The sequence below is a fragment of the Sapajus apella genome, unplaced genomic scaffold (genome assembly GCF_009761245.1).
Source record: "Sapajus apella isolate SASKATOON/1434 unplaced genomic scaffold, GSC_monkey_1.0 scaffold24, whole genome shotgun sequence".
Taxonomy (NCBI): domain Eukaryota; kingdom Metazoa; phylum Chordata; class Mammalia; order Primates; family Cebidae; genus Sapajus; species Sapajus apella.
Window position 1 is genome coordinate 12,711,315 of NW_022436964.1, and position 12,514 is coordinate 12,723,828.

Genomic DNA, 12,514 nt, shown 5'->3' on the forward strand with positions numbered 1-12,514 from the left:
AACAGTTTTGAGTTAAGATAACAGGGAGGAACATGCCATGCCTTAGACAGCAGCCTCTAATCAGATCCCGTGTGTTACATTTTTGCTGTTGTTATTTTGGGTTTTGGTTTTTGACAGGGTGTTGCTCTGGGATGCAGTGGTGCTGTCATACATCACAGCTCACTGTAATCTTGAATTCTTGGGCTCAAGAGACCCTTCCTCCTCAGCCTCCCAAGTAGCTGGGACTACTGATGCATGCTACCACACCTAGCTAATTTTTTTTCAGACAGGCCCTTCCTATGTTGCCCAAGTTGGTCTTGAACTCATGGCCTCAAGTGATCCTCTTGCCCTCAGACTCCCAAAGTTGTTGGGATTACAGGCATGAACCACTGCACCTAGCCCAGTCAATTCTTTTAAAAAAGTAAATGAGGATTCAGTAACATTGGTTAGTCCCAAAAGTCAAAAGAGTTTGGAAACCTGGATTTTTATGTCAATTTTTCCAAATTTTTTTTTTTTTTTTTTGAGACGGAGTTTCGCTCTTGTTACCCAGGCTGGAGTGCAATGGCGCGATCTCGGCTCACCGCAACCTCTGCCTCCTGGGTTCAGGCAATTCTCCTGCCTCAGCCTCCTGAGTAGCTGGGATTACAGGCACGCGCCACCATGCCCAGCTAATTTTTTGTAGTTTTAGTGGAGACGGGGTTTCACCACGTTGACCAGGATGGTCTCGATCTCTTGACCTCGTGATCCACCCGCCTCGGCCTCCCAAAGTGCTGGGATTACAGTCGTGAGCCACCGCGCCCGGCCAATTTTTCCAAATTTTAAGACAATTTTCACCTACAAAAAAGATCTGGCTGCCAGTAGAGATGTTTAGAACCTGTTAGTTACAGACAAAGATGAGCTCTCCATTACAAATCTGGGTGAAAAGCCAACACCATGACAAAGGTACCAAATTTAATCTCCAATGACTAGAAAAGTATGGGTCCTAGGATGTGCTCAGTAAATATTTACTGAATGAACTCCTGAAGAATCAGAATTACTAAAACAAGAGACATAAAATGAACTAAAATTAGCATCCTTCAACAAATAGGACAGGATGTTGTATCTTTGAAAGAGGAGCAGGTTATTATAAATAGTAAGAGTGAATTAACGATTTTATAAAATTGGGCCATACCATTTCCTAAGAATGTAGTATGAAAGAAAAGTTCAGAGACATGAAAAAAGAACCAGAAGTTTCAACATTTTTCTAATAGTAATTATCAAAAGCGAGAATAGATTGGAGAGAGGAATGTACTCAGAAAGAGAAAAAGAAATAACAGAATTCCTAGAACAGAAGGAAGACAGGAGTTCTCTTATTGAAAGAACTATGTATTAAAGAGAATGGACTGAAGAATTAAACTGAGAATGAATTGAGATCAACAATTATAATTTCAGAATATCAGGAATGAAGGAAAAATCTCAAAGGCCAGAAAATTAACCAGAAAGAAATGAGAATCAGATTGACGTTAGCACATTGGATGCTGATAGATAAATAATTTTAAATAGAATTCTCTCTACAGCTAAGGCCTGTTCAAGAATCAAAAAAAAAAAAATAATAAAGCTATTTTTGATAATTCTAGGTTTTACAATGTTTATCACCCATTTGATTGGAAAGAATTGTCAGAGGATATATTCCAACAAAACGAAAAATGAATGAAGACAGTGTCCAAGTAGCAAAATAAAAAGCAAAGCTCATAGTTAAATTATTATTATTTTTGAGATGGAGTCTTACACTCCCCAGGTGGGAGTGTAATGGCACAATCTTGACTCACTGCAACCTCCGCCTCCCAGGTTCAAGCAATTCTCCTGCCTCAGCCCCTTGAGTGGCTGGGATTACAGGCACCCACCATCATGCCTGGCTAATTTTCATATTTTTTTAGAAGAGGTGGGGTTTTACCATGTTGGCCAGGCTGGTGTTGAACTCCTGACCTCTGATGATCTGCCCGCCTCAGCCTTCCAAAATGCTGGGATTACAGGCGTGAGCCACCACACCCAGCCACACACTAATTTAATTTGCCTAAAGCTTTTCTTTCAACAAGAATGAACTAAAAACGCTAGAAAATTCAGGAACTGCCCTAACTACAGTAAAGGGACAGGACAGGGAGAGCCCTGAGAAAGGGAAGAAGGGAGGGAGGAGGAAACCCAAAGCTACTCCTGTTTATTCCCACTGAGCTCAGCCCACTGAGTAGGCTACACGTCTAGTTAACACATCTCAACGTTGACCTTTAAACAGATTTCAGCCATACCCTCAGCATCTCCTACTTAAGTTTGTGGGCCCATTCATTCATTATCAGAAACATAAGCAACAAGATATGTACTCTGCAATTTTTTTTTTTTTTTTTTTTTAGACAGAGTCTCACTCTGTTGCCCAGACTGGAGTGCGGTGGCCTGATCGTGGCTCACTGCAACCTCCCCTTCCCAGGTTCAAGCATTCTCATGCCTCAGCCTCCCAAGTAGCTGAGATTACAGGCATGTACCACCATGCCCAGCTAATTTTTGTATTTTTAGTAGAGACAGAGTTTCTTCATGTTGGCCAGGCTGGTCTCGAACTCCTGACCTCAGGTGATTCACCCCCCTTGGCCTCCCAAATTGCTGGGATTACAGGCCTGACATCAAATACTTAAACCACCTCCGCGCCCAGCCCAACATCAAATACTTAAATCTCTGATGTAAGAAATCATTTATATGGGGTATTGCCTGGAAAATATACAGTCCTTGATATTCTCTCTCTCTAAACATAAAAAATTTATCTATCTGGACTTTTTGATAATATAGCATCTTTACAATATGTATTTTGGGCTGGGCATGGTGGTTCACGCCTGTAATCCCAGCACTTTGGGAGGCCAAGGCGGGTGGATCACCTGAGGTCGGGAGTTCGAGACAAGCTTGGCCAACATGGCAAAACCCCGTCTCTACTAAAAATACAAAAATTAGCCAGGCGAGCTGGTGGGTGCTTGTAATCCCAGCTACTCAGGAGGCTGAGGCAGGAGAATCACTTGAATTTGGGAGGTGGAGGTTGCGGAGAGCCAAGGTCGCACCACTGCATTCCAACCTAGGCAACCAAAGCGAAACTTCATCTCAGAAAAAAAAAAAAAAAGGCAGCTGGAGTAGGGGAAAAAATACGCTTTATCTTAAAAAATCTGTTTTTCAAAATTGTAAAGGCAGTGTAAATTTCATAGCTGATTTCTCTTTCTGGGTCAGTTTCTGAAATGTGAAGTCAAATTCACGACTAACAAGTGCATGGACCCCCACAGTAGACATCGGTTTCTTGATTTTAGTTTGGTTTTCCTCCCCGCTTTTTTTTCTTTGCCTTGATTTCATGACTCATTTTCTTTTGTTGTATACTACGCAATTTTAAGCTATCTCACATCGTTTTTAGAACAATGTGAGGTATAAATAAATTTTGAGAATAAAGATTTGGTGTGGTTAACACCATTCATTAACACAATGCGCCAGCTACTTTATACACAGCTTTAGTCCTTCTCAGCTTTTCTAATGTCATGTGGCGCATGCTAAATATGTAAGATCCACAATTGCACTGAATTTATAATTACGTGAGGCAAGCGTATAAATGTTAGCACTTGCTTTTACTCTTTAAGACTGGAATTATGCCAGACCAAAAAAACTGGCAAGATGGTTAGGTCAGTTGATGTGGAGGGCCTGTAATACCGCCACCACTGCATGCAGTGAACCCTTAGGAGGAAAATCATCAATGGGCCCAACAAAAATCCATGCGTGTTCAGACCAAGTGCGCTGAACACCAAGACGTAGTGGCCAGATAAGAAGGCATTTGTGCTTCAGCTCCTTACTGCAGAAACTGTTTCTGATTCCTGAATGGATTATGATTCTGGGCATAGGATGGAGTATAAAGAAACGAACTGATTTTCCTGAAAGAAGAGAAGGAAGGACACTTTCAGAGCTTTCAACATATGGCTGGCACACACTACTGCCACTTTTCAATGACTGTACTAGCCCCAGAGTTCCCTCTAGCGGTGTCAGTGCTCAAGTCACATTCTCACGTGCCATGCAATATGGGACCGTTGTATTTTCCTTCCTTGCAAAACTCCCAGAATAGCATGATATCCCTTCTAACAGTAATTTAAATTTTTAATTTTAAACTTCCTTGGGTAGTTTTGAAGCAAACAAAGAGAGCTCTAACCATGTGCCAGGCACTATTCTAAGAACTTCACAAATATTAACTTGCTTAGTTATCATGAGAATCCTGTGAAATAGGTACTATCATGATCTCTATTTTTTACAGATGGGAAAAGTGAGTCACATAACTTTGCAAAGGTCACATAATGAATCCATATGTTCCTTTGAACAGCATTATGGATTGGCAGGAGTAGGGAAACACACATATTCATTAAGCCCAAATTTGGTAAAGTAAAACACAGGAAGGAAAAGCGTAATGTAAACCCACCAGACTGGGGATTTGGAAACTTGGATTCAAATGTTCTCCTTGCCACTGACTAGCTGTGTAGGTGAGGTGGTCACAAACTCACTGGGCTGTGAAAAAGAAAAAAACTTTAAAATTCTCTAAGGCCCATCTTAGGCTTAACTGCCTAAGCTTTATAACTTAAATCTGTCCCAGGAAACTGATGGTTCTACAGATGACCAAACAGAATACCACACTCACACACAAGATACTTACGACAACTCTGGTATATACTTCTTCCGCAAAGTCGATGTTCTGGAATCTGTGTTCTGTAGGAAATGTGTACTTGGTCAGCCAATCCAAGAGTGGCTGGTCTACATTACTTCCAGAAAAGGAATACTGAGAGGCATGGATATGTGTATCAACCAGCCCAGGCATGAAGAACTCACTGGAAATTAAGATGAGAGAAAAAGTATTTAACAGTATCTTCAGCTATTTTCCATATTTTAAAATCACATTTTCTCTCAAGCATGATTCCACTGTTCACCCCATACAGGTTTATAGGTGATACAATCAGACAACTGTAAATTCTCCAATCATTTAAAGGCCAGGACATAAAAATGAAGCTCTGCTAGGAGAGATATAGCTCCTAAGTTGGAATAGTTAGTGGGGGGTTAACCAGTGGTGACGAAGGGAGGGAAAAACACAGCACTGCGCAGAAGCAAAGCAGTGGAGGCACAAGACAGGAGGGAAGCTCTGATTGAATCCTATGACTTTGTTCCCACAACTGATGGTTGTAGGTCAGACAGCAAGAAGGAAGAAGAGGTCTTTAAAACCTCAGAGTCATGCTGAGGAATGTGCACCGGAGTCACTCAGGGCAACTGGAGATGAGAAACAGACTGGCTGCAATTTTATGCAATTTTAGACTCTGCAGTCATCTTCATCTTGTCTGACTACAAGAAACCTAGTCTTTTCCCACGTGTTATAGAGACTGAGTTCTGAAATAGAAGCAGCAAGAGCAAGCTGGTTAGGGACAGGCAATGTTAGGAGATGGACCACAAATGGGCAGTGGTGGTCACATAACTCTGAAAAGGGAGTTACGATGCTGTGACAACCATGCTCAGGATGCTCTGATCACCAATGCTGCCACCCTGATCCAACAATTACTATCCATATTTCTATTAATTTTTAAAATTAGAAAGTTCTGGAAAGTTTTCAGAGGCACTACCCACAGAATCGAGGCAGCCCGGTGCTGACAGACACTTAAAGCTTTTCTAAAGAGCTAATCCAGTTTACCAGTCACTATTAAGTGTCCAACCTCATCCAAACAGATATTTGCCAAAAGACGGGATGGGATGCTCTACTGCCACCATTAGCCTAGGTAAAAATCACATAAGCAACTTGAACTTGAAGCCTGACATCACAAGGAATTCCTCATGCTATCAAATCAAATGTATACATACCACCTAACTATAAGCCAAACAACGTCATGAGTAACTCTAAATGCTGTATTTTAAAACAAGAGCAAGGAATGGCAAACTCAGTGGTCATCTTGATTTTGTCTGACTACAAGAAAGCCTCTATTTCACATGGAAAAGACTAGCTTTTTTGTAGTTAATTATCATAATAATGATGGTGACAGCGGCTGATGTTTCCTGAATACGCACATTCACTAGCACTAGCACAGCATTCTAGGTACATCATCTCACCCGTGGGCAGCAGTTGGGTTAACTGGACACATTCTGGTTTTGGCTTAGATCTGAAATCAGGTTTCACCATAACTCAGCAGTTAGATATTAGACATATTACTTAAAAAAAAAATCTTGGCTGAGCAAGGTGGCTCATGCCTGTAATCCCAGCACTTTGGGAGGCCTAAGTGGGTGGATTATGAGGTCAGGAGATCGAGACCATCCTGGCCAACATGGTGAAACCCCAACTCTACTAAAATACAAAAAACTAGCCGGCGTGGTAGCACACACTTGTAGTTCCAACTACTTGGGAGGCTGAGACAGGAGAATCACTTGAACCCGGGAGGTGGAGGTTGCAGTCAGCCGTGATCATGCCCCTGCACTCCAGCTTGGTGAAAAAAAAAATTATGTGTGACTCGGTTTCCCCTTATGTAAAATGGAGGTAGTAGTAACATCATAGGGCTGTCATGAGGATGTACAGTATATAAGAAAAATGCCTAGATAATGGAAAACATCAATAAATGTTATTGATGATGATGATTACGTAATGCTCACAAGAGACTTACAAAGTAGGAGTACTGTTACCCTCCTTTACGTAAGGGTAAGCTAAAGCTGAAGTAACTTGAAAAAAAGTAACTGTTAACTAGTCAGCTTTGAAGCTGAGATTCAAACCCAGGCAGTTTGTCTGTAGGCTCAGTACTCTTGGTAACTATGTTCCATGCGATGGAATTGTTAATTCACTAACTATGGAAATAAAGGAGAATGACAACATTGAAGGACAGCAAGAAGGAGCATTAAGTGGGCCTATAATGTGGGAAGCCCTCAGAAAGGGAGGGTGGAATATGGATTTCTCTCAGGTATCATCAGTCACTGACGTCTCCACAGTGTCAGTCCTTCAGGCCTTTGCTTTCTCCCCCATCATAAAATGGAATGGCAGTGAAACTTCATGCAGTTACATTGTTTAACCAAATAATATTTCCCAAATGTCTACTTTGTTTAAGAAATTTTGCCAAGCCCTGCGGAGACTCCAGGGAAGAATAAGGCATACTGTCCTCAAAGACTTTATAATCTAGTTGAGGAGATTAGGGGTGAATGAGGGAGAGAGAGATCAAGGAGGAGGAAGAAAAAGGAGGAGAAAGAAAAAGGGGAAGAGGAAGAGGAAGAAGAGGAGGAAGAGGGAGAGGAAGGGGAGGAGGAAGAGGAAAGAAGACAAAGAAGGAGGAGGAAGAGAAGGAAAAGGAGAAGGAGAAGGTGGAGGAGGAGGAAGAGGAGAAAAGAAAAAAAAGAGGAGGAGGACAGGAAAGGAGAAAGGAGGAAATTGAGAGGTAGATCTGGTCAGACATAAAAAGTCTTAGAGAACAATTTCACTTCTATTTACGCAAGTGAAATAAAACATAGGTTTACAAAAAGAATTTTACGAGAATGTTCATAGACGTTGTATGCATACTAGCCCCAAACTGGAAGCAATGTAAATATCCACCACAAGAAAATATGGATAAACAAACTGTGGTTCAATGTAATACTCTTCAGCAACAAAAAAGAGTGAACTGATATACACAACAATATGAACAAATGTCAAAAAGATTATATTGAATAGAAGAATCCATACACAAAAGAGTACATATTGAGCTATTCTATTCATATGATGTCCAGAAACAGTCAAAAGTAATCTATGTGAGAGAAAACGATATCTGCCTATGAAGGGCTGTAGAGACTGGAACTTTCTAGGATAACAATGTTTTACATCTTGATTGGTGTGCTGGTCATGTGAGTATACACATATTTGTCAAAACTTATCAAATAATGTATCTGAGATCTCTGCATTTTGCTGCATAAAGATTGTCCCTAAAAGCTGCTGGAAACACTGTGGACCCCTCGGTGATGACTGAGCAACCCCAAGCTTCTGGAAGAATTGGCAAAACCCAAGCTATCTGAAATAACTAGAAAAAATTGTTGTTGATTTTAAACCTGTGAATTCTCTTAGAATCTGGTTTCCCTGAAATGAGTTATTTGCTTTGTGATGCTTGTTACTTACGGTATCGATTACATTTGAGAAAATGAAGAATAATGTGAAAAGCTGAGCTGTAACTTGTAACTTTGGCTCTGCTGAGCTGTTCTTGGAAAAACAGGAACTCTGTGAAATGGACAAACCACATAGCCTGACTGAGAGAGATGACAGCACGTAATAAGCTTCTCATTGCAGAGAGCCTATAAACGGACATGTAATGGAGAGGCTTATTACCTAGATTCCTTTCTCAGGAAAGGCATATTAATTATGGCCCTAGAAAGGGAATGCGACCCTTATGGAGAGCCTATAAATGGACACATGATGGGTGTCTCTTTAGAGAGAAACCTCTGTGGTGGAGATAAGGATGTAAAAGTCTTTCTTCTCCCGCCGTTCCTCCAGGCCTGTATGGAGGCCCCCCTCCTCCCTCAGTTTTGTGGTCAGGCTGGCTGTCCTGTGTCAGATCCTTCTCCCCCTGCAGCTGTGAGCCCAAGGCGTTTCTTGCTGATGATTATAAGTTTACATTTAACCTCTATTCTTGCTAAGGTGTATGGTTTCTATGCTGACATTGGGATCGTTGTGCACCAGTTTGGCAAAGGTATTCTTTTTGTATGATCATCACTGCAATGCTGTGTGGCCTCAATCCTCCTCCCTTATGAAAAGAGCCTAATAAAAAACTGAGGTTTTCAGGGAAATTGTAGACATCCACAGAGCAGCATTATGTGGTGTCTCCCCTGGGCCCAGCTTTAAGGAAAACTGTCTCTTTGTCTTTTTTTTATTTTTCACTGACCACTCGATCACTTTGAGAGATCTTGAATCCACGTTGTTATATTGGGAGCTGGTCTTCCATAAAAAGCAACAAAAAAGTTTTTTAAAGGGTCTTGAATACTCAATTTAGTGAATTAACACACATGTGTTATTAGGGAGCTAAGACAAAGGGAATTATGAGAATATGTGTTTGTGTTTTGTTTTTTATTGGCAGACTATGACATATTGAGCTTAGGGTTTAGGATGATGAATCTGGGGATGGTGGCCATGTGTCAAGTGACTCTGCAGTCTCAAATACGGAGGTTTTTAAATAAAAACCATGGTGATGGATACAGAAAGGAAAAGCATGAATACGAGAAAAAAAACTTGATCTTTTATTAGCTCTAAGAAACAAAAGAGAGAAGTCAGTCACAGCAAGTTAAGTTTTGTGTATTTTTTGTTTTCTTTTCTTTTTTGGTTTGAGATGAAGTTTTGCTCTTGTTGCCCAGGCTGGAGTCCAATGGCAAAATCTTGGCTCACAGCAACCTCTGCCTCCCAGGTCAAGCAATTCTCCTGCCTCAGCCTCCCAAGTAGCTGGGATTACAGGCACCCACCACCATGCCCAGTTAATTTTTTTGAATTTTAATAGAGACAGGGTTTCACCATGGTGGCCAGGCTGGTATCGAACTGCTGACCTCAGGTGATTTGTCTGCCTCGGCCTCCCAAAGTGCTGGGATTACAGGCGTGAGCCACTGCACCTGGCTGTAAGTTTTTGAGCACATGAGCCTGACCATATGACATAAAGAACAGAGAATCTAGAAGGAAAGTCTGTTTTTTAGGGAGAGAGGGTTATGATGCCACACTAAACCTAGTGTCAAAGTGTGACCTCCAACTGTCCAAGAAGTAACTGGGGATGTGGGACAAGAGGTCACATAAGAGTTAAAGAAAGGATTCAGATTTGAGGGTCCTCTCTATACAGGTAACACTAGAAGTTGGCGATGCCAGAGATCTCTGTGGAAGAAAGAACAAATCAAAATCTTACGCAGCACCTTCCACTCAGGAGTAAGACTGAGCAAGAGAAGATCGGATCAATCTTGGCAGAGTTACTGTCAGGAGGATAGAGGGAAACCAGGATGGAGAGGTGTCAGGGACAGCAAGGAAAGGACAGTCAAGAAGGGGCAGGGCAGTGATCGGTGCCAAAAACTGCAAAGGTCAAAAATGTGTGGCCTCAGGAATAAGTCGAGACCCCAGTGCAATCAACAGGGGAGACACCCAGTTTCGGAAGGATTTAGTTCTTCATTTAAAACACACTCACCGAGTCTCTAGCATGCTTTGGTTACCGCACTAAGTGCTAAACCATGGTGTTTGAGAAAGTCCTGTGCAGACGGAGAGCTCCCTTTTAAAACATTTGGTAGTGAAAGTTAGGATGCAGAAGAGTTCAAGTCACTGCGTGTTTTTCACGTAGGGAAATGAGCACGTTTGTCGTAGCTGAGATGAGAGTGAAAGATGATTCAGACTACAAAGTCTTCAGAGGCAAAAGAAGCGCAATGATTTATTGCATCTGAAGTGTGATTTTTTTTTTTTTAACCCAGAAAAGTTACAATCCTTTTTAGGAAATGGGAAGCATTGTGAAATGATTATTAATAGAAAGATTCCCAGAATAAAGGTTATAGTCCAGGATTTATATATAAGTAATATATATTTATGTGATAACATCGGTACACACAGAAGCATGGAATATGAGTGCACACGAGATTAGAGGTCAGTGAGCCCATCTATTCATTTTACAGAGAGAACAAAAGGAAGAACTGGGATGGCAAGTTTATCTTCAACTTGCAATTTGTTGGTGGTTCAGCCAGATTCAAACTCAGTTCTCCGCTCACAACATCACTTACAACTAAATTGTAGCTACTAAAAGCCCAACTGCAGGCAAAGCAGAGAAGAGACACGGAGGCTGCGGCAAAAGGTAAAAAAGCTCTCCTTTCTCCCTTCTTTACAGCTTTCCTCTTCTCGCGTTACTTAATCAGCACCATAATTTCCTCAAAGAATCTCAACTTCCCTGAGATATTACAGATCTGCAGTGTTGGCCAAGCCATATCATAACCTGACCAAACATGTATACATATACATACATATATATATGCTTATGAGAACCACCCATCTTCTCACCAAATGGAAAACATGAATAAAGTGTTAAAATCAAAACACAATATAGGTGTGTATCAATACATGTGTGAATTGCCCAAACCATCATCACCCTCATCAACCTGCCCTACCCATAAAGTAATAGGCTCATGGGCCTGGGAATCCAGGTTATTTGAAAGTGACAATTCCATTGCATAGAAAGAAGCATGGCTGTAAAACAAACAACATCCTGTCTTTATTTAAAATGTTGGTATTTTGACCTTCATGAGTTTTTGCATTAATTTTTTTTTTGAGACGGAGTGTCGCTCTCTGGAGTGCAATGGCGTGATCTCAGCTCACTGCAACCTCCACCTCCCAGGTTCAAGCGATTCTCCTGCCTCAGCCTCTCAAGCAGCTGGGATTACAGGTCCTGCCACCTCACTCAGCTAATTTTCATATTTTTAGTAGAGACAGAGTCTCACCATGTTGGCCAGGCTGGTCCTGAACTCCTGACCTCAAGTGATCTGCCTGCCTCAGCTTCCCAAAGTGCTGGGATTACAGGTGTGAGGCACCGCACCCAGCCATGCACTAATTCTTTTATTTTAAAATATTGCCTTAAAGTATTTGTCTTGATTACTGAGTTTTTGCCCTTCCCCCGCTGCCTTTAAATTTTGTGCCTGAGGGAAATGCCTACTTCCCTCATCCTAATCCTGGCCCTGCAAACCTGTTCTCCGTCCATGGCCACCGTCTGATTCACTCCATAGCACTGTCCATGGTACTCCAGTTGTGATTTTCCTTTTTAAAACATCCACACAGTACTGAGGTAGACCTGTAGGTACACTGTGTACTGGGCCAAGTCTATTAAAAGCTGTCTGAGACATCCTTTTACAGTACTTTAATCGTGACTTAAATTCAACTGCACATAACTTGTGTGCTTGATATAAGAATCTCTTTGCATTTCAAATATAATTTTTATTTAAAGACTTTGGGCTTCTACTAATTTTTTTTCCCCATTTATTTCTTTTATTGCATTTTAGGTTTTGGGGTACATGTGAAGAACGTGCAAAATTGTTGCATAGGAACACATGTGGCAGTGTGATTTGCTGCCTTCCTCCCCATCACCTACATCTGGCTTTTCTCCCCTTGCTGTCTCTCCCCAGCTCCCCACCCCCACTGTCCCTCCCCTATTTCCCCCCAACTGACCCCAGTGTGTAGTGCTCCCCTCCCTGTGTCCATGTGTTCTCATTGTTCAACACCCACCTATGAGTGAGAACATGCGGTGTTTGATCTTCTGCTCTTCTGTCAGTTTGCTGAGAATGATGGTTTCCAGGTTCATCCATGTCCCTACAAAGGACCCAAACTCATCGTTTTTGATGGCTGCATAATATTCCATGGTGTATATGTGCCACATTTTCCCTATCCAGTCTATCGTTGATGGGCATTTGGGTTGGTTCCAGGTCTTTGCTATTGTAAACAGTGCTGCAATGAACATTCGTGTGCACGTGTCCTTATAGTAGAACAATTTGTAATCCTTTGGATATATACCCAGTAATGGGA

General features: G+C 41.6%; 1 protein-coding gene across 4 annotated transcripts in view; it reads right to left on the reverse strand.

Annotated features, from left to right (window-relative positions):
* Nucleotides 1-12,514, reverse strand: part of GDA (guanine deaminase) — a 158,835-nt gene that overhangs the window by 46,946 nt on the left and 99,375 nt on the right. For all 4 annotated transcript variants that reach the window (XM_032290684.1, XM_032290682.1, XM_032290683.1 and 1 more), the window contains one exon: nucleotides 4,670-4,841. In XM_032290684.1, coding sequence (XP_032146575.1) covers nucleotides 4,670-4,831 — 162 coding nt within the window. In that variant the 5' untranslated portion in view covers nucleotides 4,832-4,841. The remainder of the gene's footprint in view (nucleotides 1-4,669; nucleotides 4,842-12,514) is intronic.